The sequence below is a fragment of the Podarcis melisellensis genome, assembly GCF_964234715.1.
Source record: "Podarcis melisellensis genome assembly, chromosome: 1".
Classification (NCBI taxonomy): domain Eukaryota; kingdom Metazoa; phylum Chordata; class Lepidosauria; order Squamata; family Lacertidae; genus Podarcis; species Podarcis melisellensis.
Window position 1 is genome coordinate 126,968,831 of NC_138528.1, and position 26,977 is coordinate 126,995,807.

Consider the following 26,977-nt stretch of genomic DNA (forward strand, 5'->3'; position numbering starts at 1 on the left):
ATGATGAGTGTTATAATAATGCTAAATCACTGTTTCAACTTTGATCATCAGAAGCAGGATGGCAAAAACACACCCCTCTCCTGTGTAAAGAAAACGCTGGCGCTGTTTTCTTTCTTTTATTTTTCCCTTTCTCAAATTGAGCACAACATGTTTGAAATTTTAATTTGCACCTTTTTGATTAAATAAAAAGACAAGTGGACAGTCCTTGGAGGGTTTAGCAAATAATATGTCGTGGAATCTAAAGACAGAAAAAAAGGCGTCAGTTTGGTTGGTCCTTTTCCGTGGTACCGAAACGAAACAACACACCAGTTCACAAAGGTTGCTGTTTATGTGGTAATCCCTTACGTATGATAGAATTTGACATGTTCTTTTTCTTCTTACACGAGTTAATGTAGCTTTAGGTGGACAGGGCAAGATACTTTTTTTAAAAAAATAAGAAACTATTTCCATTTCCACCCCCATCAGCACGCCCCAAGTGGAAAATAAAAACCAAGCGAGGAGAAGTCCAAAGATCAAAGAGCAAATTCCACATGGTTCCACTTTTTCAGCACTTGGATCAGAGGCTTGGAAGGGTTTTCATGGGGTTGGGGGGGCGAGATTACTGGAGAGGAGAGGTCAGGAGGCCGCCTGCAGCTAAACCCCCGAGCACAATGTGGATGGGCAGCTAAAGACATCGAAACTCTGCTCAAAAGGGCAACTTTATTGTGTGTGGCAAAGGTAAAGAGAATGCTGCAAATAAGACACCTCAGAGTTGCTAATGTCACCTTTCACTGGCGGGTAGGTGACAATTTGACATAAAAGAGCAGCTGGCCATTTTTTTTTTGAGATCTGTGGGACCCCCGGAGTTTGCAAGTGATGCCTATCACTGTTACAACTACAATTCTGTGCACAATTGAGGTGCCTAAACACCATTTGAAGTTGCTGACATTTAAGCAGGCTCTCTGCGTTTAAGATCTTCGCCTTACGCGCAGTGGCTTCTTGGTGTCTAATACCTGTGGCAGTCCGAAAGACCAGGCTAGATTTGCTCTTTGCAGAATATGTTCCTCATCACGCCCTTGGAACATCTTGCAGTTATGAGTCTAATAGGCAAACATATGCCTATAGCCCTTCTGGCGCTGTGGGTTAAACCACAGAGCCTAGGACTTGCCGATCAGAAGGTCAGCAGTTCGAATCCCCGCAACGGGGTGAGCTCCCGTTGCTCGGTCCCAGCTCCTGCCAACCTAGCGGTTCGAAAGCATGTCAAAGTGCAAGTAGATAAATAGGTATCGCTCTGGCGGGAAGGTAAACAGCATTTCCATGTGCTGCTCTGGTTCGCCAGAAGTGGCTTAGTCATGCTGGGCACATGACCCGGAAGCTGTACGCCAACTCCCTCGGCCAATAAAGCAAGATAAGCACCGCAACCCCAGAGTCGTCCGTGACTGGACCTAATGGTCAGGGGTCCCTTTGCCTTTTTATGCCTATAGCCCTTCTGGGTAGATAAGGTTTGCCGGTTCCTCCAAACTGAAGCTTATTTTTTGCTCTCCGTGTTCCTAGAATTATTAAACAGAAGTTTCATTGAGCATCAGTGTCACCTAAGGTGGAAGTCCCTTCTCAGAAGGTGTTTTTGAGTCCTTTGACACACAGCAGAAGTAGGAGGATACCCAGAGGGAGCTGGGAGCTGAAGCAGATGAACTTTTTTTCTTTTCAGTGCTGGACGTGGGGAAACTACACATTGCTTTTTACCTTTAGGTTATGTACCTTGAAGTAGTAGCTGCCTATCACTACGTAGCTGTGCAGAAATACTTTTACGGTAGCTAGTTTCTAGAGTTGCTTCACTATGAGTAAGCAAGACACTTATCCACCTTTAACACAAGACAAGGGCGTGTGGCAGCTACCCTGATATAAATGCTGCAGAAACATCATTTTCACCACAATTTCACTCTAGATCAAGGGCTTCAGGTCTCCTTGCCTGATATGTATGTGCAGAAACCATATTGGTTCCTGGGGTGAACTAGCATTGGTCTGGATTGTGTTTATGTTTGCTGATAGGTGGCTACTGAAATTACCACCTTACCAGAGTGGATTTGATTTAAATCAAACTGATTTAAATCACTAGTCAGTAAGACTTGATTTAAATCTTCTTCTTTTTTTAAAGAAAGACTCATTCTTGCTGGTATCATCTTAATATTTACAACCAGATGAAGGTTTCATTTTTGGAATAATAAATTTCCAGAGTAGTTTTTACAGTTATATCAAAAATTACTGATTTGGTTATACTATTAGAAATACAAAGACAGGTATGAAATTATTGTTCATATTCAGAGAACTTTCCTGCTGCACTTTATTGGAAGGAGAAAAATAATTGTTTCCTTAATAACAATTTAAACAATTTATTTAACTAAAACAATAACATTATAGCATGTGTATCCATGTTTGTTAACTGATGTGTTTAAACGATTTAAAAAAAACACCACTTAGATGGAGTTTTAGCACGCATGAAAAACTTAAAACAAATCCTTATTTCCTGATGAATAGCCTTTGGACTATAATGTAACTCAAATAGAAAACTTATCTTTAGAAAGATTTTCCCTCCAAAAGCATTTCATTTTAAAAATCCATATAAATCTTTTAAAAAAAACAATTTAAATTTAAAAAATCTGATTTTTTATATTATTATTGTTTAAAAATCATTGATTTTTATCTACCCTCTGCAACTTACCCATTCTCCTTGGTGTACAGTGCTGTGAAACTTGACTATGCCACCTAAATGTTCAGCAGGATTGTTGTTGTTGTTTAGTTGTGTCTGACTCTTTGTGACCCCATGGACCAGAGCACGCCAGGCACTCCTGTCTTCCACTGCCTCCTGCAGTTTGGTCAAACTCATGCTGGTAGCTTCGAGAACACTATCCAGCCATCTCGTCCTCTGTCGTCTCCTTCTCCTTGTGCCCTCCATCTTTCCCATCATAAGGGGCTTTTCCAGGGAGTCTTCTCTTCTCATGAAGTGGCCAAAGTATTGGAGTCTCAGCTTCAGGATCTGTCCTTCCAGTGAGCACTCAGGGCTGATTTTCTTCAGAATGGATAGGTTGGATCTTCTTGCAGTCTATGGGACTCTCAAGAGTCTCCTCCAGCACCATAATTCAAAAGCATCAATTCTTCGGCGATCAGCCTTCTTTATGGTCCAGCTCTCACTTCCATACATCACTACTGGGGAAACCATAGCTTTAACTATACGGACCTTTGTCAGCAAGGTGATGTCTCTGCTCTTTAAGATGCTGTCTAGATTTGTCATTGCTTTTCTCCCAAGAAGCTGGTGTCTTTTAATTTTGTGGCTGCTGTCACCATCTGCAGTGATCATGGAGCCCAAGAAAATAAAATCTCTCACTGCCTCCATTTCTTCCCCTTCTATTTGCCAGGAGGTGATGGGACCAGTGGCCATGATCTTCATTTTTTTGATGTTGAGCTTCAAACCATATTTTGAGCTCTCCTCTTTCACCCTCATTAAAAGGTTCTTTAATTCCTCCTCACTTTCTGCCATCAATGTTGTGTCATCTGCATATCTGAGGTTGTTGATATTTCTTCCGGCAATCTTAATTCCAGCTAGGGATTCATCCAGCCCAGCCTTTCGCATGATGACTTCTGCATATATGTTAAATAAGCAGGGAGGCGATATACAGCCTTGTTGTATTCCTTTCCCAATCAATGTACAAATGTGAACAACTAATGACCACACACACACACACACACACACACACACACACACACAATAACCTGGTTCTGCAGTGACTCAGTTCAGAAAATGTTAGGTATACCTACGTCTCAACAATTTCAAATGAACGTCAACATAATCTGACTCAAATTAGCTTCCACACTCCCCCTAAAAAAAAAATTAGAAGGAACCTCCATGGGTGGGCTTTCTCTCAGTGATCTTGCGGGCCTTGCACCATAATATTTTTTTGCATTCCTCCTCCGTTGATATGCATCATTGATCCACTAGCCTCCAGGTCGTTTCTCTCATACATTTGTATTGGGTGGGTATTTTTCCCTTTCCCTCTGGGAAGATTTCATAGAGGGAATTGTCAGGCAGTGAGATATTATTTGCAGCCAGACTATCACCTGCTCTTATTACAGGCCTCAGCTAAAGCACTGTATAGTTATCACAGTTGACAGGGCCATAGCTTACATTTCTCACCTGCATTTCTCTATCTCCCTCCCTCCCTTTTATTTCGCTCCATTTCTCTTGGATTGAATTATATAATGTGCAGTGGAGATCCATTTCTGATTCCCTCACCTTTTAAGGGGGGGAATTGCAAGAATCTTGCACTCCGTGACTCCCACACCTTACTAGTTTCTCTCTTGTCTCGGGGTAATGCTCCTCTCACTTCTTCTTCCTTTCTTACTTGTTCAATATCTGCTTCGGCTCAATTGCCATTTTTTTATTATTATTATTATTATTATTATTATTATTATTATTATTATTATTATTATTATTTTATCTTTAAATGGTGTTGAGGCATCACTGCATCTCACCCTCCTCACCCCCCCCAAAGCAGCATTTTTCATTCCCCCCCCAAAAAAGTCTTAGTGCCCCAATAATAAAACTGGCTGCTGCTGAAAATGGCTGCAGGGCTGAAATGATACTCAAACAGCAAGAGGAGCAGTATTAATCATGCAGAAAACAAGTTGGCCTGGCATGAGAGGCCAGCAGTTATCATCCTGCAGGATCTGAATGCTAATCCTAATCATTTTGCCTCTGGCGTTGTCTGCCAACTGTGGGTCCTTCTATTCTGCTTTTGCAGAATCCAGGGCAACAACCAATAATTATTTGAACTGAAGCAGAATATTGGGCTTATAGCGAGATATTATAACTCCCTTGCTTCGGGGAGCTTAGTGCCCTAAGAAGTTTGCCCACCAAGGTAATAAATTCATCTGCAAAAGCTTATGCCGTAATAAATGGGTTGGAGTGCTTCCAGATAGATTTTTATTTCTACCACAAATGCGTTGTTCCACGTGGGCAACGACAACATACACCGGCTACATATGTGTTCTATGCATGACAGAGAAGTAAACCTTCTTTGTTGTTTAGTTGTTTAGTCATGTCCGACTCTTCGTGACCCCCTGGACCAGAGCATGCCAGGCACACCTGTCTTCCACTGCCTCCCGCAGTTTGGTCAAACTCATGCTGGTAGCTTCGAGAACACTATCCAACCATCTCATCCTCTGTCGTCCCCTTCTCCTTGTGCCCTCCATCTTTCCCAACATCAGGCTCTTTTCCAGGGAGTCTTCTCTTCTCATGAGGTGGCCAAAGTATTGGAGCCTCAGCTTCACGATCTGTCCTTCCAGTGAGCACTCCGGGCTGATTTCCTTCAGAATGGATAGGTTTGATCTTCTTGCAGTCTATGGGACTCTCAAGAGTCTCCTCCAGCACCAGAATTCAAAAGCATCAATTCTTTGGCAATCAGCCTTCTTTATGGTCCAGCTCTCACTTCCATACATCACTACTGGGAAAACCATGGCTTTAACTAAACGGACCTTTGTTGGCAAGGTGATGTCTCTGCTTCTGTCTGTTTTTTAAGATGCTTCTAGATATCCTAAATGACTGTGTCCTAGAACAGCTATTTAACATTAAGGCTGTCCTAAATGTCCACAATAAGGACACGGGTGGCGCTGTGGGTTAAACCACAGAGCCTAGGACTTGCCGATCGGAAGGTCAGCGGTTCGAATCCCCGCAACGGAGTGAGCTCCCGTTGCTCGGTCCCTTCCCCTGCCAACCTAACAGTTCAAAAGCACATCAAAGTACAAGTAGATAAATAGGTACCACTCCGGCGGGAAGGTAAATGGCGTTTCCATGTGCTGCTCTGGTTCCCCAGAAGCGGCTTAGTCATGCTGGCCACATGACCCGGAAGCTGTACGCTGGCTCCCTTGGCCAGTAAAGTGAGATGAGTGCCGCAACTCCAGAGTCAGCCACGACTGGACCTAATGGTCAGGGGTCCCTTTACCTGGGTTTGAACACCTTTAGTTCCACTCAGATTCAAATACTTTGGAACCACTGGTTTGCAAGAGCTGAGTAAAGAAATAAATAAAAACATGAGAACAGATTTTGTAGCAGACCCAGACTTTTTCTGTGTTCTCCCCAGAGGAGCCCAACCCATTTTCCTGAGATAACTGCTTTATTTCGAATCCAGTCAAGTGTGTCAGTGTAAACTTCAAGGCTTCCCATGTCTAATGTTTCTGCTGCATTCTGTACAAATGGGAATAGTATCTTTACATCCGCTAGGATTCACTTTCAGCAGGAACTGTTTGGCTGTTTGGCGTGGGGTGCCTTTTTTAAAAAAAAGCAGGCTCTTTGGAATAACACTGCAGTTATGATGATGAGAGCAGTAAGAGATTGTAAAAATTTAAAATACTTAAAAGTTTCAAAAATGAAATTTCATATTAGCCACGCTTCTCTCCTGGGGTTTATCAACCTGAAGTGGGGCCTTCTGTAAAATACGCCCAGCATTTAGCAGGGAAATTGCAACAAAGGACCGTTTAGTTGTGGTTTGAATCAGGCAAGGAAGGGAAAGTTTTCAGAAAACGACACGAGATCTCCTAAACTCATTATGCTAATATCTCTTGCATGGGTGACCTCTACCTCAAAGATAAAATTGTTTTGGTAAGAAGGCCCCACGTAAAAATCAGTTACCAGCACAAGTAGCTATAATGGCAGCCTGAGTTGACAGGCACTCATAGAATCATAGAATCATAGAGTTGGAAGAGACCACAAGGGCCATCGAGTCCAACCCCCTGCCAAGCAGAAAACACCATCAGAGCACTCCTGACATATGGTTGTCAAGCCTCTGCTTAAAGACCTCCAAAGAAGGAGACTCCACCACACTCCTTGGCAGCAAATTCCACTGTCGAACAGCTCCCGGTTCCCTAAGTTATTGTGTGTTTTCCCCGTCCTCCATCAGGTCAGATACTCTCTCCTTCACTCCTGATTCGCCGGCGTAACATCTCAACTTGTGTCTAGACAGATGGCGAGGGGTAGAAGGGCTTCACTGAGCCTCTAATAATGAGAGACGCTGAACCTTAGTCTGTTCTTTGAGCTCACTTCCCAGTTCACCCTCACTAAAGAATCTATCAGCCTTGCAGAGCCAAATTTGGTAAGGCTGTATCCACAATCAGTTTCTATGGCAACTGTATCTCAGAGCACATACACAAACAGAACTGGCAGGGGGATATTCCCCCCCCCATCCCTTCTTTTTCCTCTGAAAGAAACAATCAGAAATTGGATGGTATTACAAGACACACGTGTAATGCAAGTAGTTTTTCCCTTGCAAGGCAGCTGTGTGGGCTTGCCTCAGTAAACAACCATGAATTCATAGCTGTTTTTTAGTGTTTCTGTACACTAATGGACTTCTTATTCTTGGTGGATTTGAGAACTCATCACCATCATCCTCGAACGACTGTTCTGCTTTAGAATATGTAATTAGTGGCTTTGGAGATCCTTTTCCTTGCAGATCGCTTGAAGCTGCATGTTATTAATTGGGCATTCCTGATCAAGCAGATAGCGGTATTTATTTTCTATTTCCTTGGCTCCAGGAGTATGGACTCGTTTCATTTTTCCACAAAACAAGAATAAGTACAGTATTCCAGGCTGGTCTGTCAGCAGAGTTCCCATTTATTTAAAGTCATATTAACTGCTTAAATTACAAGTGTGACGGCAAGGAGCAGCGACGGTGTTTATCGTTGTTTTTCCCTCCCTGAAACACCTGTTGTTTTTCTGGCAAAAAAACGGAAGAAGAAAGAAAAAGACACAGGATGCTGATTTTCTGAATCTCAGTCGAGATTATGTTAAAACACAGAGCCAGCGAGGTGCAGCGCATTGGAGTACAGTGTGGCGTAATGGTTAGAGTGTTGGACTGTGACCTGGGAGACCAAGGGTTCAAATCCCCATTCAGCCATGAAGGTCACTGGCTGACATTGGGCCATTCACCATCTCACTTAAGCTATCCTACCTCACAAGATTGTTGTAAGGATGAAATGGGGAAGAAGAGAACCACTTTGAGCTCCTTGAAAGATAAAGGTGGCATATAAATATAATATATAGGTTTCCGAGCACAATTCAAAGTGTTGGTGCTGACCTTTAAAGCCCTAAACGGCCTCGGTCCAGTATACCTGAAGGAGCGTCTCCACCGCCCATCGTTCAGCCGGGACACTGAGGTCCAGCACCGAGGGCCTTCTGGCGGTTCCCTCGCTGCAAGAAGCCAAGTTACAGGGAACCAGACAGTGGGTCTTCTGGGTAGTGGCACCCATCCTGTGGAACGCCCTCTCACCAGATGACAAAGAGAAAAATAACTACCAAACTTTTAGAAGACATCTGAAGGCAGCCCTGTTTAGAGAAGCTTTTAATGCTGAATTGCTGTTGTTGTTGTTTAGTTGTGTCCGACTCTTCGTGACCCCATGGACCAGAGCACACCAGGCATTTCTGTCTTCCACTGCCTCCCGCAGTTTGGTCAAAGTCATGCTGGTAGCTTTGAGAACAGTGTCCAACCATCTTGTCCTCTGTTGTCCCCTTCTCCTTGTGCCCTCCATCTTTCCCAACATCAGGGTCTATTCCAAGGAGTCTTTTCTTCTCATGAGGTGTCCAAATATTGGAGCCTCAACTTCACGATCTGTCCTTCTAGTGAGCACTCAGGGCTGATTTCCTTAAGAATGGATAGGTTTGATCTTCTTGCAGTCCATGGGACTCTCAAGAGTCTCCTCCAGTTAATGCTTAATAGGTTATTGTATTTTAGTGTTCTGTTGGAAGCCGCCCAGAGTGGCTGAGGAAACCCAGCCAGATGGGCAGGGTATAAATAAATTATTATTATTATTATTATTATTATTATTATTATTATTATTATTATTATTATTATTACAATACAATAAGCTAGAGGGTTGGGGACCCAAAGCTGTGCTGTGAGACAACCTTGGGTTGGGTCACACCAGGAGCACAACTATTCCTTTTCTTTTAAGTCCCTTTAAGTCCCTTAGTGGGTTTTTAAAGAATATGGGAAACAGTGGGAAGATGGTGGGAAATGAAGGAGAAAGGGAAGGGAGAAGGCAGCAGAAAGTTGGGCTTCTATAATAACAACTGAAAACTAGGTAACAAGTAGCAGGTTGGGGTGAAGGATGGACTCTACATCTGAAAAAACTAAAAGGCTACTTTCTGGTACAGTGGCTATTGTGCCAGATGTCACTTTGTGAGACCTGGGTTTAAATGTCTGCTAAGCCATTTGTCTAATCAGCTCACTGAATGGCTTGGCCCAGTCACAATCTAGCTCAGACAGCTTAGTTGGTTAGACCGTGGTGCTGATAAGCACCAAGGTTGCAAGTTCGATCCCCGGAAGTGACAGCTGCATATGCCAGCATTGCAAGGAGGTTGAACTAGATCATGGGTAGGCAAACTAAGGGCCACGGGCCGGATCCGGCCCAATCGCCTTCTAAATGCGGCCCGCGGACTGTCCATGAATCAGCGTGTTTTTACATGAATAGAATGTGTCCTTTTATTTTAAATGCATCTCTGGGTTATTTGTGGGGCCTGCCTGGTGTTTTTAAATGAGTAGAATGTGTGCTTTTGTTTAAAATGCATCTCTGGGTTATTTGTGGGGCATAGGAATTCATTCATTTCTCCCCCCCAAAAAAGTAGTCTGGCCCCCCACAAGGTCTGAGGGACAGTGGACCGGCCCCCTGCTGAAAAAGTTTTCAGACCCCCAGACTAGATGATCCACAGAGTCCCTCACAACTCTATTATTCTAACCTATGTCACAGGCTGTTGTGAAGGTATAATGTAAGCCACCTTGATCTTCTTCTCAAAATGATGGATAATAAATAATGGTATAAAAATAGTGTCATCTCATGGTGGAGTACACCTTGATCATCAAAGCGATAAAGGACTCCTAAACACTCCATGGAGAGCTTTGGATGTGTGGAGCGTGCCATGAATACAATAAGCAAGCACGATTACTTTTTATAGTGAAAGAATAACTCCATAGTAACTCCATCGCGCTTGTCCAAACCCTGTAGAATGCAATCAGATTTCTTAATAAACTCCTATTGTCATGCCTTCTGGTGTCATCGTTCCATGACATGACCATAAATTCAAAGATGGAACATCACAAGGTCCTGAAATGCAGGTTCTTGGTTGCATATCTCCAAAGCAACAGCCATGGCTGCTGGGAATTGTGAAATGCAAGGAATTAAATGAATGGATGGAATGTGGCTTGGATAACAAGACTGACTGAATCGGAGCAAAGGTTTGATAACTCTGTTACCCCTAATCCTGATGCATTTTTGTCTCGGAGACTTCTGAGGAAGGAGGTCCCAAGTTTCTTCTCTTACACCTCTTATTTCCTGGGCTCTTTGCAGCCTCACATATGGAAATGTACCTTGACAGAACTTCCTTGCAGGTTCTACAACTGCGGTTCTCAAACTGTGGGTCCCCAGATGTTGTTGGACTACAACTCCCATCATCCCTGAGCTCTGGCCTTGCTAGCTAGGGGCGATGGGAGTTGTAGTTCAACAACATCTGGGGACCCACAGGTTGAGAAAGGCTGTTCTACAAGGAGAAAAGATGCTCCCCTCCCTGATCATTGTTGTCCTGGACTTGTGTGGTAAGCAGCGGAGCCTCGGCCTTCCATCTCAGTACTTTGGGAATTTGGCCAGCAGAGACTGTCGGGATTCACAGAATGCTGTGTGAGATACTAAGTCTGCAGGCTTGAGGTTTGCTAGCTGATGCAACTGGCTGATGTAATCAGCCTGCAATACTTTCTGGGGAAGTGCTGGGTCAGAATGACGCAGTAGTAATGTGCTGTCAGTTGATTGGCTGTCATCGGTTTAAAAGAGAAACCTTGTCCAGCAGTAAGTGGGTGGTGTAGAGGAGTGTGGTCAGAGAGAGAGAGTTAGAGGTCTTCCTGTTTGCCTTAAGGTGCAGCCAGGTACTCTGTTTGACTGTATGAACTGCTTGTGCATTATAGCCTGTAGATACAGTGGTACCTCGGGTTACATACGCTTCAGGTTACATACGCTTCATGTTGCACACTCCGCTAACCCAGAAATAGTACCTCGGGTTAAGAACTTTGCTTCAGGATGAGAACAGAAATCATGCTCCAGCAGCATTGCGGCAGCAGGAGGCCCCATTAGCTAAAGTAGTGCTTCAGGTTAAGAACAGTTTCAGATTAAGAATGGACCTCCGGAACGAATTAAGTACTTAACCCGAGGTACCACTGTATTTGTATATATAGCTTACCATAAATATACTGCACTGAAGAACCTGGAACTCTAAAGCGCCGCGGCGAATTCGCGACAGAGACTCCTCCTATTGTTTCATTTCCCAAAAAGATTTCCTTCAGATATTGCAATTACTGTAAATTATTATGAGGCATACCAGATGAGACATTTGTTATCCTTTATCGGGGACAGGCAGGAAGGTCAGTGGGTCCAGCTGACTTTATTTCCAGCTCCTAGCCCGTCCATATGTGAAAAAAGTATATTAAATCTAGTTTAACTCACCAACACACTATCATACAGGCATACTTTCAGGTGTGGAAAAGGCAAAAGGGAAACATTAGTATCAAGACACACCACTTATTTCCCTGCAGAGTCAGCCAAAGTTTTACAATAAAGTTAGGCAATCCTACTTTTAAGCAACATCATCTGTTTTGACTGTGACATTTCTACACTGCGGCACAACCTCTGTGGTGTGATATGTGGCAAACAAAGCTGAAAGACATGGGTGAAAATATGGGAAATGCTTTCATACAAATCCACCTCTACTAGTATTTTAGAATTAATGTTGAAAACAATGCAAAAATGGTACCTTAACTCCAGTAAAATTATTGTGTATTCATAGGGATGTTCAGGTAACCTGATGATGGGATGTTGTTGTTTGTTGTTGTTTAGTCATTTAGTTGTGTCCGACTCTTCGTGTCACCCTGGACCAGAGCACGCCAGGAACTCCTGTCTTCCACTGCCTCCCGCAGTTTGGTCAGACTCATGTTTGTAGCTTCGAGAACACTGTCCAACCATCTCGTCCTCTGGCATCCCCTTCTCCTTGCGCCCTCCATCTATCCCAACATCAGGGTCTTTTCCAGGGAGTCTTCTCTTCTCATGAGGTGGCCAAAGAATTGGAGCCAAAGCTTCAGGATCTGTCCTTCCAGTGAGCACTCAGGGCTGATTTCCTTCAGAATGGAGATGATGGGATAGAGGTAGCTATAAACATATCTGGTGGATGTGCCCCAAGTTGTCAGTGTTCTGGGATCATATATTTGGAGAAATAATCAAAATCACCCACCGATCTGTTTAAGAAGACTCCTGGATTTGCTTTGCTATACTTGTTCATGAGTGACAATATTGAGCTGACAGATAAAAGCTTCGATTAGCTATCTATTCGTAGTAGCACAGATGACAGTAGCCACATTTCAGAAGGTTCTTAAAGCAGCTTCTCTGATGTTATGGCACAAGAGGGTATGGCAGAAAGCTTTAATAGAAATACTTTCCTGTAAACTGTGTTTAGCTACAGGAAATAAACACAGAGACACATATGTTACCTATCCAAATGTTTCAGAAACAAAAGGGAAGTCCCTCAGGTATGCACCCAATTTATGGTTGTTACGAAACTTCATTTTTTTCTGAAGCTTTTGTTTTTATTTCTGTGCTGGAAGTGACTTCTTCATGGTTCAGAATTGGATGTCTCTTTTGGTACTGTTCTTGGTAGTTTTGATTTGAATTTTGCACCATCTTGCTTTTCTTCTATATATGGCTAAACACATGTTTCCGAAACCTATGAAAAATAATAACAAATAATTATATATATTTTAAAAGATGTTACAGTTACAGTAATTTTTATCACAAAGGCAAAATACAAGCTTCAGCATAACACAACTATCCTCAAGCAGCTATTCTTCAGGCAGGGCAGGGAGGCTGCAGGATACCCTTCTAAATTTTCCACAGTAGTGTTCTGGAGAGTGGTAGAAAATTAAAGCAGAGGTTAGACCAAGCCAACAAGTTTTCACAGGCCAATATTTTTTTTCAAAATGAAAACGGCCCAGGGCAGGAACAGCAGGGAGTAATATTAGATGTATACCTCACATCAAACTCTTTTGACAGGGGACGGACTTCCTGTGGTATCATAGTGATACAACCATTATGGGTGGGACTTCCTGTGATGTCACATGATGTCAGCTGTCAAGCAGAGTTTGATACGTGCTATACACCACATGTCAGGTTCTGGTTTGTGAGCCAAATCACAATGTACTTTGCTCATAATCATTTCACCGTTGTGAATGAACGTCATTTGTGAACGCATAAGCACGCTCTGAGAAACAGGACAGCTCTGGTGTCTTAGGGCTGTTGTTTCTTCCCCACAGGTTTGACCCAAAGTTTGGGAAGCACTGCTTTAATATAATAATATTGGTCAAGTTGGGGTGTTGTCCAGGGAAACGTGCCCGGAGAGTTTATGCACAAAACATTTGCATACAGTGGTACCTCGGGTTACATACGCTTCAGGTTACATACACTTCAGGTTACAGACTCCGCTAACCCAGAAATAACCTCGGTTTAAGAACTTTGCTTCAGGATGAGAGCAGAAATCGGGCTCCGGCGGCAGCGGGAGGCTCTATTAGCTAAAGTGGTGCTTCAGGTTAAGAACAGTTTCAGGTTAAGAACAGACCTCTGGAACGAATTAAGTACTTAACCCGAGGTACCACTGTACAGAGGAACAAACCTTTGTGCAGTTTGTTTCACACAGCCTTTCTGTCACAGCAGCTCGTCTTCAGCAAAACTTGACATGCTATGCATAAATTGCAGGACTGGAAGAAGTGCGGTTTAAGCTGTAGAATCGTAGAATCCTGAAGAACATGTTAATTTTAGATTGTGTGCGCATTATGCAATATATGCAGAGACAAAATGAACACAATATAAAAATAAATTTACATAAATTGTTAATAATGTTTCAAAAAGACATTAAATCCTGTCCCCTTTCTCTTCCGTTAATCTGCGCTGGAGCAAAGAGTGGAAGTAATAGAAAAAATATTTCAAATGCCCTCTTAGTACATTGCTTTATATAAGTGCTGATTCAAGCGGTAGCAGGATGGGAACACATGCTAATGTAAGAAAGAGGGAATCCAGCCACAGCAGCTCCTGCGTTTGCTAGAGAATTACAAGTACATTTGAAGAAGCTCTTAATACTTTGAGTCATCAGCAGACATTGATCTCGTCCAGTCGTAATGGCAAACTATGGTTTAGTGTTACATGCATAAGCCTCTGCTCATACTTCACCTATCTTTTAAATTAACCATGGTTTATCCTTATGTCAATGCTTGAAATCATCTTTCATTTTTATTAACAGCTTTCCTCCAACCTGGTACCCTCCATATTTATTTATTTATTTATTGGCTACAACTCCCATCAGCCTTGGCCAAGCCGCTGGGGCTGATGGAGTCAAAATTCAACAACTTCTAGAGAGCACCAGGTTGGCAAAAGCAGGTGTAAGGAGCCAAACCAATATTGTATGCCATAATTTCAAATGGGGTGGTTACCTGGGAATCACATGCATTCCGCCAAGAGTTCCATGGCAAGTTATAAATGTAGGAAACGTGCTCTGTGGAGGACTGCCCTTGAGGTTGACTCAATGTATTGGCCATGACTTATCAAGTCCCGAATGACCTGGGACTTTAAAAACTTGAATGCCTCTCTAAATATAGTCCTGCCGGGGTGTGTTAAGATCAGCTAGGGAGGCTCAGACTTGCATTCTGCCATCAGGTGTCAAACATCATGCAGTGATCTGAGAGGGTCTTCTCCGTCAACTCTCGCTCTTTCTTTCCCATTTACATGCCAGGAGAAAGCATGACTAAATCACTCCAGCCTTTGGAAAGTTTTAATGTTCAGCTAGAATTTGTAGGCATTTGCATTTTGATGATTGATTGAAATGTGAATTTTATTCTGCACTTAACGTGTTGCAGATTGGCGTTTCGAAGTGTAATTTCACTGTTCTTTGTCCTGAGATCTTTGCAGGGGAAGGTAGACTATTAATATGTCAATAAATAAATAACTTCTGGGTTCAGCCATACCAAGTAACTGCCATTAACTTAAAATGGAAGCAAAAGCTTGTGTCGTTGTGGCCCTGGCGAGGGGTGGGGAGGGAGGTAGTGATCAGGAGCCCATATTTTATTCACATTAATAAGGCAATTGGCTCAGTGTAGATAGCATGTCCACCCACAGTTGAGAATTGACAGGTCATGCTTTGAGATCAGCCAGCAAACCAGAATCAGAAAGGATGGCTACAAAAAGGTTTTCAAACCATGGTGTGTGCTAACATATGGTTTTCATTGCGTCTGAGTTGACAAACTATAGTTGTAGCTGGAGGCTGCTGCTGCCTTGCAAAAAAATGGGAGCGATAAGGAGGTGGAAAGTGAACACAGATGTGGGTTCTGAGCTATTTCAGTTAATGATTATTCCTTCCCAGTATACTTTGGGGGTGCAAAATATTTTAACACTAATTTATGTTGTCACCCTAACAATATTCCCATTTGTAAATTGGAGAACTGAGTTGGGGAGACTTGTGCACCCTATTGATGGCATGCATCGCAGTTCAGATATACCGTATTTTTCACTCTATAAGACGCACTTTCCCCTTCCTAAAAAGTAAGGGAAAATGTGTGTGCATCTTATGGAGCGAATGCAGGCTCCATGGCTTCAGCAAAAGCAACGTGAAGTCTCTGGAGTGCAGCGGGAGCTCCCGTTGTGCTCTGGAGGCTTCACATTGCTTTCGCTGAAGCCAGGAGAACAAGAGAGGTTGGTGTGCACCAATCCCTCTTGCTCTCCTGGCTTCGCTTCGCTGGAGAGGCACAGTGCAGCTTTCCCTCTCTGCGCAGTGCCCCTTCAGCGAAGCCGAGGAGAAATGGAAGGGGCTCCGTTCCTCCTGCCGTTTCGCTGAAGGGGCTCTGCGCAGAGAGGGAGAGAATATTTTTTTCTTGTTCTCCTCCTCTAAAACTAGGTGCGTCTTATGGTTGGGTGCATCTTATAGAGCGAAAAATACAGTAGCTATCTTGGGCCCAAGTCCTAAGATGGTCCAGAATGAACAATGGCTGCTTTCACTTCAGAAGTGAAGTGAAGAAAAACAGAAGTACTGTTTTTGGGGGACAGGAGGCGGGCAGGTGTGGGGGATTTCCTGGTCCTGAATGGGGTAACTGTGCCCCTGAAGGACCAGGTGCGCAGCCTGGGAGTCATTTTGGACTCACAGCTGTCCATGGAGGCACAGGTCAAATCTGTGTCCAGGGCAGCTGTTTACCAGCTCCATCTGGTACGTAGGCTGAGACCCTATCTGCCCGCTGACTGTCTCGCCAGAGTGGTGCATGCTCTGGTTATCTCCCGCTTGGACTACTGCAACGCACTCTACATGGGGCTACCTTTGAAGGTGACTCGGAAACTACAACTAATCCAGAATGTGGCAGCTAGACTGGTGACTGGGGGCGGCTGCCGAGACCATATAACACCGGTCTTGAAAGACCTACATTGGCTCCCAGTACGTTTCCGAGCACAATTCAAAGTGTTGGTGCTGACCTTTAAAGCCCTAAACGGCCTTGGTCCAGTATACCTGAAGGAGCGTCTCCACCCCCGTCATTCTGCCCGGACGCTGAGGTCCAGCACCGAGGGCCTTCTGGCGGTTCCCTCATTGCGAGAAGCAAAGCTACAGGGAACCAGGCAGAGGGCCTTCTCGGTAGTGGCGCCTGCCCTGTGGAACGTCCTCCCAGCAGATGTCAAAGTGATAAACAACTGCCTGACATTCAGAAGACATCTTAAGGCAGCCCTGTTCAGAGAAGTTTTTAACGTGTGATATTTTACTGTATTTTTGGTTTCTATGGAAGCCGCCCAGAGTGGCTGGGGAGGCCCAGCCAGATGGGCGGGGTATAAATAATAAATTATTATTATTATTATTATTATTATTATTATTATTATTATTATTATTATTATCCAATATTATTCTTGATTCTTTTTCTTATTTTTTTATGGACTGTAGGATACAGAACCTCTTTTTCTGTTGCCCCATGTTATGTACAAATTGACGGCATCTCTTCTGGACTGCAAAAAGAATGGCAAAACAAGCACTCTTTTGTTCTATGTATATATTTAGTGTTAATAATAGTGGTAAGATTAATGTGGGTTCCCCTTGAGCCTCAGCGCTTTTTCTTTGTTGATTTTGGCATGCTGGCGCCTCATTTGTTCTCTGATTATCATTTTGAGAAACATTGTCAGTAACTGGGTTGAATAATTGATCGTCATCTCTCATTATGCTGTTCTCCACAGGTGCCTGGAAAAACTCCAGATGGGACTTCACACCATCTCCAGTTTGAGGGAAGAGAAAGACAATATGCCTCCTTACCCAGGTAACTTCTGTTTTAGATTTACATACTCTCACTCTCTTGTATATACGTACATGTATAAGCACACACAGGCACACTGCTTCCGCAGGCGGGTTTTCTGCTATTGTCGCACTGTTTAGCAAAATCTGCATCAAACAGACATCTGGCAACGAAATGAGAGATTATTCTGCAATTTTGTCGTACTGCCCTTCTTCTGATGATTTAGTGCCATCTTTATAGCTGTGTTAATAATTTAGCCAGCCAATTTGGAAGGAGGGGGGGGGGGAGGAAGAGTAAAGTCTCTCTCAATGAACATGTCAGCAAGAGTCATGATCTGCCGAAGAAGAATATGACATAGAGGGAGCTTGTTCCACAAGAGTTATAGCAGGTCTTAGCAGAGCCTGAGACAGAATTTACAATGGAAAAAAACCATAGCTAGCAATGACAGAATTGTGCTGTGAAAAGTTCAGCAGTGCAGCCGTTTGTGGCTTCAGAGGTGAGTGAAAAGAACTTGGTTTCTGGTTTCCTTCTCCCAATACACTAAGGTTGCAATCCTTTACACACTTACCTGGGAATAAATAGGACAAACATCTGAGCACAGGATTGTGCTGTAACTCTGCTCTGTGACTAAAGAACATTGGAAGTGAGGACAATTGTTAGAATTTCTCTTGATTATGGGGGGGGGTGTAGTAAACCTGTGATCTTCAGGTGAAGGGCAGTATAGAAATTTAATTAAGAAGAAGAAGAGTTGCGTTCCTAATCAAAACTCTGCTCCTTTATTTTTAGAAGGTTACACAACCACTCCGTTCCTTCTCAGATTTGCAAAATCAGAACCAAAGATGCCCTAGGCACAGTGTGTGTTACTCATCACCAAACACCTGTTGGGTAGTACCTGCGACTTTCACACCTGTGGGGTTGCTTCACCTTTCCCTGCATACTCCCTAGAGAGCTACAGAACCGTGAAAATCAGATTTGACCAGAGATCACAGTGACACACACCACATTGATGTGTGTGTCCTCTAAGCAGTGACAGCTCCACACTACATCCTCCAAGTATCTGTAAATTTCCTGCGTAGTTAACTCCATATTCATGGTCATGCGGAGAGCAAGTCAGCAGCCAGTTGTTCTCCTCCCTCCCCATCCCTGCTACTGGCTTCCTGAGCTCACTGTGGCAAGGCAGGGCCTGGGGAGCAGAGTTCGGCCGAGCCCAGGTCAAATTCCAGGAAGACAGGTCCACAAACATGAATACGGATGGTGAGTTCAGGTTCCAGGATGGCTAGCAAGGGGCAGGTTCCACAAACAAGGTAACAAGTGGAGGTCAAGTCTTGGAAAAGGGCAAGTAAGGATGTGGTCAGCACCACGGACAGCTCCCAGTGGGCCTGGAAACCAGAGAAGCCTTACTTGAATGCTGCTTAACAGCTAGCAATCTCTGAGGGAACGTTGAGTAGGTTTCCAGTTTCCTCTAGGTAGCCAGTGGCGTCCCGTGATGAATGAGGTCCCCACCTTAAAAGGGACCTGCTTCCTTCAGGAGCCTTTGCTTGTGACGACACAGAAGTGACCGCAGCGGTAATGTTTTCTCTTAGACTGTATCACATGCAGTGGTACCTCGCAAGACGAATGCCTCGTAAGACAAAAACTCTCAAGACGAAAGAGTTTTTCGTTTTTTGAGTTGCTTCACAAGACAAATTTCCCTATGGGCTTGCTTCGTAAGACGAAAATGTCTTGCGAGTTTGTTTCCTTTTTCTTAAAACCGTTAATACCCAAGGAATCCGTGCTTCGCAAGACAAAAAAACTCTTAGAACGAAAAACTCGCAGAACGAATTAATTTCGTCTTGCGAGGTACCACTGTGCTTTGAAATTCTGGCCACTTGATGAGCAAACCATGGTTTGTCTGAGTCAGGGAAAAAGAAATACTTCCATTTGACGTGTCACAACCCTCTCCTCAGGGACGCCTGGCACCAACTTGGTCATCATTTTGGAACCAAGAAAATACCTTTTCCTTCTCCCAGGCATTTGGGGTTGGATGTTTTTATTCTGGTTGTGGTTTTAATATGTATTTTCATTGTGGTGTTTTTCTTCCGGTTGTAAATCACTTTGGGACTATTGGTAGTGGAAAACGATAACTATCCTTAATAAACCTGACTCAGTCAGTGAAGCATGAGACTCTTAATCTCAGAGACATGGGTTTGAGCCCCATGCTGGGCAAAAGATTCCTGTATTTAAAGCCCTAAATGGCCTCGGTCCAGTATACCTGAAGGAGCATCTCCACCTCCATCGTTCTGCCCGGACACTGAGGTCCAGCGCTGAGGGCCTTCTGGCGGTTCCCTCGCTGCGAGAAGCCAAGTTATAGGGAACCAGGCAGAGGGCCTTCTTGGTAGTGGCACCCGCCCTGTGGAACGCCCTCCCACCAGATGTCAAAGAGAAAAATAACTACCAAACTTTTAGAAGACATCTAAAGGCAGCCCTGTTTAGGGAAGCTTTTAATGTTTAATAGGTTATTGTATTTTAGTATTTTGTTGGAAGCCGCCCAGAGTGGCTGGAGGGACCCAGCCAGATGGGTGGGGTATAAATAAATTATTATTGTTGTTGTTGCAGGGGGTTGGCCTATATGGTCCTTGTTGTCCCTTCCAACTCTACAAATCTTTGATTCTATTATTCTGTTTGATGGGCACCTGTCATGGATGCTTGAGTTGTGATTCCTGCATTGCAGGGGGTTGAACTAAATGACTCTTGGCTTCCCTGGCAGTTCTACAGTTCAATGATTCTATGTAACCGGTGCCTTTCTCTTAGTACTCGGACAGCCAGCATGGTGCCTGCCAGATGTTATTGGACTACAACTCCCATCATCCCTGACAATTCGCTAAACCGACTGGGTCTACAATTGGAGTTGTGGCCCATATCTACATGACACCACGTCGGCTATCCCTGTCTTAGTACTTTGTCTTCACTATCCCTGTCTTCACTTTGAGAAGGATGGGTTCTGGTTAAAGATGCTTTGCTGCCTCCCTTGAGCAGTCCTACAAAAGTGTTCAAAGATCTGACGTCTGCTAAACGGCAGTGTGCCTCCACACTTCTCCTTATTTTCCTGGCCGCCCATGTTTTTACTCAAGGAATCCTGTCAGTATATTTTTACAAGAAAGTGTTGCGCTCTTAAGAGACTGGGTGTTACTCAACTGTGCTTTGCTCAGAATGGGCGCACTAAAATCAACGGCTCTAATGGAGCAATTTTCATCCATTTTAGTGGGTCTACTTTGAATAAAACTTAGTTGAATGCCACTCACTGTGTTCATGCCATGCTTTCATTGATGCAGTATAACAGGGCAGAATCCCAATAAAGGGAATTGGCATCTTAATTTCACTCCCCCTAGTATTTTGAATAGTGAGCAATCTGGGACAGGGGCACCTTTCAGAAGTAATGCAAAAATGCTCTAAATCTAAGAGGTAGCCATCTATGTACAGCATTATTTTAGTTCTGTTTTGCATTATATTTCCTAAAGGCTGTGGCTTATATTAAACAGTATTAAGAATATCAGTCTGGATTTATTGGGTCTCTCCTGTAAGAAAAGCTTTCCCAGGCTTTAACTTTCTTTGACTATACACTAAGAACTGTTAATAATGTTCTCCAGTTTAAAGGGGATTTTTACATTTCAGACTATCTCTTTAATTCACATCTGTGACTAATATGGGCCGTAATTTGCTAACTTAGTATCAGAGGAGCTATCTTCCTTAAAAGTTTAGTTTGGCTCCCCACTGTTTTCCTGCATGCCTCAGGTAATGAGATATCTTCAAGATCCGTTTTTAATCTTCGGAAATTCTTCTCCGCTACTGTCCATTTGCGTTGTGAGTCCCACTGGAAAGTTATATATTGCAGAAAGTTACTAAAGTTTCCATAAAGGAGCAGCTTAAAAGGCTGAGCCAAACATACCCCCCCGTCCAGGTCTTTGCTTCCGTCCTTTGATTGCGTCCTTCCACTCATTTCCTCTCTCTAACAGATCTATTCCATTCCTTCTGCGCCTTCAACTTCAAGTCATTTCTAGGCCTGCAGCCACTGCTGTCTTCCATCTCATCTCCAAATCCCCTCTATTTCTTTTACATCTGCTCTGTAATAGATCATCAGAACTGAATATAGTACCCAGCTGTGCATGTACTATTGATTTATATTACATAGGAGCTTTTTCAATATCATTTTCCATTCAGTTCTCCTCCACCTCAACATCTTGTTTACTACTTTGACTGCAGCTTCTGCGGGGAGTTTAGCAGATTTACATTGTTCACACGAACACAAAGATCTCCTTTCCTGATCGATTCTAAGTCTAAATCAAGCCATTAATCTTACTCTCTGCTTTTCCAAACTTCAGTTTTTATCTCTGTTCTGGATATGTATTTGGAAAGGGTTTAAGAAGCAATCAAGATGTTCCATAGCCTTTGCGTTTCTGAGGGTAGAAGGGGTTTCATTTTTGCTTAGTCAGTTGGAAGATTAGAGGCTGGGGCATTTGTGGCAGCCTCTAGTTTAAGTAATAATATCTGGAATGCCGTCCTTTAAATAGCATAAGCAAATTTAGATTATTATTTCTGAAAATTGATATTTCAGCTGGTACAAGATGTGAGGTTTTATATTTGATTTTATTTTTGTTTGAGAATTGTGTGGCAACAGGCAAATATTTCAGAATAAATGCAGAGCAGTTGCTGCTCCCTTGAAATGGCTTAGCAAATAAGGGGAGGAGAGGGGGGAAAGGCATGTTGCGTGAGGAAAAAGCCTCGCTCGGGTGGCGCTGTGGGTTAAACCACAGAGCCTAGGGCTTGCTGATCAGAAGGTCGGCGGTTCAAATCCCCGCAATGGGGTGAGCTCCCGTTGCTCAGTCCCTGCTCCTGCCAACCTAGCAGTTCAAAAGCGCGTCAAAGTGCAAGTAGATAAATAGGTACTGCTCTGGCGGGAAGGTAAACGGTGTTTCCCTGCGCTGCTCTGGTTCGCCAGAAGCGGCTTAGTCATGCTGGCCACATGACCTGGAAGCTATATGCCGGCTCCCTTGGCCAGTAAAGTGAGATGAGCACCGCAACCCCAGAGTCGACCACGACTGGACCTAACGGTCAGGGGTCCCTTTACCTTTGCTTTACTCATACATTCCACAGTTAGCACTACCTTGAATTCCACCCCAATGCTTTGCTTTAGATTTACCTGCCAGGGACGGGAAGAGGCAGACTGAACCTCACTTGTCCACTCACCAGGAATACTTGGCAGATACCAGTTGAGAGTGAATCGGACAATGTTGGGCTTTGGCTTGATACCGATGACCCTCAAGTCCGAGTATCAATTACTCAGTTTGGTGGGGCTCTGCAGACTTAGGGTATTTGCTGAAAAACAGGCTATTGGACTATTGGCTAACCTTGGCAACAGCTTGGAGTGAATCAGACAAGGTTGCGTTTGGGGGTGATACCTATGACCTTCAGTTTCAGTTCAAATTACTCAGTTGGGGGGGCTGAAAATTGTGGAGTTTTCGCTGCAAAACTGTTGCCGAACTTTGGCACTGGTTTGAAATGATTTGGACACTGTTGGGTTTTGGGGTGTTAACTACAAACCCTAGTTTGATGGATCAATTTCTGTTTTGGGGAGCTGCAAAATGACTGCAATACTTTGGCACGAGTTCGGAGGGAATCCCAGATTTTGCCTTTCATTAGCATTCAGGGACTGTCAGGAATGCAGGTTCATCCACAGGTCAGGCGAAGATGACATGAATGGCAATCGGCTTTTGTTCACAATACAGTGGTACCTCAGGTTACATACGCTTCAGGTTACAGACTCCGCTCACCCAGAAATATTACCTCGGGTTAAGAATTTTGTTTCAGGTTGAGAACAGAAATCGTGCAGTGGTGGCACAGCAGCAGCAGGAGGAAGCCCCATTAGCTAAAGTGGTGCTTCAGGTTAAGTACAGTTTCAGGTTAAGAACAGACTTCCGAAATGAATTAAGTACTTAACCCGAGGTACCACTGTAGTAAAAACACAACGGAGTTCATCTAGGCTAGTTTGCCCTAGTTGAAGGTGTTGCTGGAGCTGGCGTTTGGTCTCTGTGTCCATCTCTAGCCCTCTCCTTCTGGACTCCTCCCAAGCAGCCGTAGACTCTGTCGAGGGAGAGGGATCCCCCCAGTGCCGGATTTATGTATGAATGAATGAATTTATTAATACGGTCACAGACCAGCGTCAACACACACAATATCACAGATCATAAAAAATATCAGAAATACAAGGGACAATATGAATATAACAAGGCTTTAAATATAAAAATTAAAATTAATTGTTAGCGTGTCCCTTGTAATTAACATTTAGGGGTTTGAACATTATGGGATACCACTTGCTTCCTGCGATTGATTGCAGACGCACAGAATTTAGCTACATTTAATGTAGTCTTGGGATTCTTGTCCTCTAGCAGTAGTTTTAAACTATGGTATTCCGATTCTTTCCTGGACTTTTGCAAAACAGGTGTAATAAAAGTCAAACGTATATCCTCATAAAGACGACAACGTAATAGTACATGTGAAGCAGTTTCAACTTCCAATGAGCCACAAGGACAGACCCGTGCTGTGTATGGTTTACCCTCAAATCTGCCCCGGATTTATGTATAAGCCAAACAAGCTATAGCTTAGGGCCCCACCCTCTTGAGGGCCCCCCCAAAAAATAAAGGAAAAAAACCTGTATTAATTGTATATCAAACAATTACTTTGATAAAATACCGTATTTTTTGCTCTATAAGACGCACCAGACCACAAGACGCACCTAGTTTTTGGAGGAGGAAAACAAGAAGAAAAAAATTCTGAATCTCAGAAGCCAGAACAGCAAGAGGGATCGCTGCGCAGTGAAAGCAGCAATCCCTCTTGCTGTTCTGGCTTCTGGGATAGCTGTGCAGCCTGCATTCGCTCCATAAGACGCACACGCATTTCCCCTTACCTTTTAGGAGGGAAAAAGTGAGTCTTATAGAACAAAAAATACGGTACATATTTTGTTATGGGCAAATGGCTTTAGATACCTATTAGGTCCATAAATTACCATATAGCATATATTCAACACAAAAAAAACAGCGACAATTTGTTGTTGACAAAGAACAGCTGGGCATATAAAGGGCCCCATTACCTTCAGTAGCTTAGGGCCTCATCAGACCTAAATCTGGTCCTGGGTCCTCTTCTGGGCAATGTGCAAAGCTCTTCATGATCTGGGTGTCAGTGGAGGAGGAGAGCCAGCTGAAGAGGGGCTGAAGCAGTTTCTGGCTCCCCTCTGCCAAAGTATGAACTCACATTGACCATTGACATTCAGCCCTGTCCTGCTACCTTCACCTCCCAACTTTTCCCTTCCACTGACCTGGGTCTTAGTCCTCTGTGAGACTTAGCCCACAGCGCCCACGACTCTTTGCCTTCCAGCCTGTCGCTGACACATAGTTAATAAGCCTGATGAAGGATTATTCTTAGCTATGAAAGTGGCTGGTGGAGATATGCAGTCATACCCTATTAAAGTGGGCGGGAATGTAGTGAAGCCAAAATCCACTGGCAATGCCATTTGTGCAGCCTGGTGGTATTTCTATGGAAAGATAACAAGTATACCAGATGCGCGCTGTGACAGTTTGCAGCCCACTAATCAGCAAGATTGCTATCCCAGTTTAATACCAATGGTTGGGTGGCAGGGAGCAGGAAGGTGGGAGAAGCCTGCTTCTTCCTAAGCAAATAAACATGCTGATTAATTCAGTTAGCTGTTTTGCTTTGGAGGTTCTGGTTGTTAAATAACGTTGACTTTTTAAATAAGCATCAGTGTTAATGGAACATGAGTCCTAGGGTGGCATGGGTTCTCTGTTATGAAAAGCTGTAAAGGAAAATAACCAAGAGTCAAATCAAATCAAACGTGTCTTTTTTATTTTATTTTTTAAAAGCCCTAATACTAATAAAAATTTAAAGTCATAATTTGGCAACCTTGTATGGGAAACTTTCTGCTAAGTCAGACCTTCCCAAGGGCTCAGGAGTGATGGATATTTATTCTTATACCGGATTGTGTTATTTAATCTCCAGAAGGGAAGGAAAAGCGTAAAAGGCAAAGCCAAGGATTTGCAGGAAAGATAAGAGATCTTCACACTCGCTAGTTGCTCTAGGGCTCTAAGGTGAATAGAGCAATGTTACTCAGCAATGTTAAAGCTTCCCACTTAGGAAGAAAATACCATGATTCTTGCCAGACCTGCAGGGCTTTTTTGGTACCGTGAATTTGACCATAAGGCAAGGTAATGTTAATATACCTGAAAATCTTCCCCCTCCAAACTGTTTTCTGGTTCCATCTGTGACATGTAAATACGTTGAATGGTTTCCATTTAATGGACATTATCCATTGTCGCTCATACTCAAGAGTAGACCCATTGAAATCAATGGACTTCAGTTATTTAAGTTTTTATTTCACTGGGTGTACTTTGAGTATGACTGATGTTGAATGTCACCCAGCCTTTATCTCTAGTTAAAATTAGCCTGCTTCCTGATTTTGGCTCCACTGCAGACTCCTTCTATACAAGGGATAATTAGGAGCATTCCAAGTTAGAGAACTGTTGGTGCCTTTAGATGTGAAAAGTTTCTCCTTTGGACCCAGAAATAGACTCTTAACCAGAAGTAGAGGTCAGTCACTGAGACCTTTAATGATCGGTATTAATATGATGTATCTCCTGCACCTTGGCCACCTTTCTAGCAAGAAATGCTGATTCTTAAAAAATCAATGTTTCGATTCTTCTCAGCCCTTGTGTTGGTTCAAGAACAACATTTTGTACCATAAAGGACACTGGAAAGACTAAAGGGTGAGATCTCATTGTGAAAATAACTTCTGGAGCAGTGAAGAAAATGGGTGAGGGGAGTTACTATGTTCCCATCTTCACAGGCTCATTAAAGTTTAAGATGGGCCTAATAAAGGACATCTAGACTTATCTCAGATAAATAGTTTGTCTTGCAGTAGCTCATGCCTTTGACATTCAGGACTTGCCATGGCTGCTTTAGTTTCCCCCGGCTACTAAATAAGTGAAATGTCCCAAGGGACCAGACGCTTCCCTGCAGCATAATTTGTTACAGTAATTTAAGAGGAGCGAATCAAATAATAACTTGACAAAGAGGGTAGTCAACACTATTATACAACTGCTGTATTTGCATAAATTCGACATCCTTGCCAAACCTTGAAAGAATGCATTAATTCATGTCCATAATCACCCTGAGATTTCTTAGATTCATGTTCTTTCTTTTACACATTCACCCTTCCCATCCAGCCTCTCCCATGCCATTGTGCAAAATTAATCTGCTCAGTAGAAGGCATTTGTCTTCTGGAGTCACCTTACCATTTTGAATATTCCCCTTGAGGTTGAAGCAAGATGCAGAGTTTGCAATTACTTTTTTTTCCTTGCAAGGTTACGTGCAGATGTAAGCTTGCGATAACAGCCACCAGTCTGAGTGTTTCATTGCCATCGCCAAACTGACAGATCTGTTATATATCTTCCTTAGCAATTTTTTGTTTGTTTGTTTGGCTTGATATATAACAGTGCAGTAAATTTATATTTGCTCAGCTTCTTTTCACCCCAGTAAATGCTGGGTCCCCTGTTTGAAACCGATGCTTATTG

The 26,977-nt window shown here is 43.3% G+C and overlaps 1 protein-coding gene across 2 annotated transcripts in view; it reads left to right on the top strand.

Annotated features, from left to right (window-relative positions):
* The window catches only part of PARD3B (par-3 family cell polarity regulator beta), a 582,358-nt gene that overhangs the window by 517,326 nt on the left and 38,055 nt on the right, over nt 1–26,977 (top strand). For both annotated transcript variants that reach the window (XM_081906208.1, XM_081906209.1), the window contains one exon: nt 17,305–17,384. In XM_081906208.1, coding sequence (XP_081762334.1) covers nt 17,305–17,384 — 80 coding nt within the window. The remainder of the gene's footprint in view (nt 1–17,304; nt 17,385–26,977) is intronic.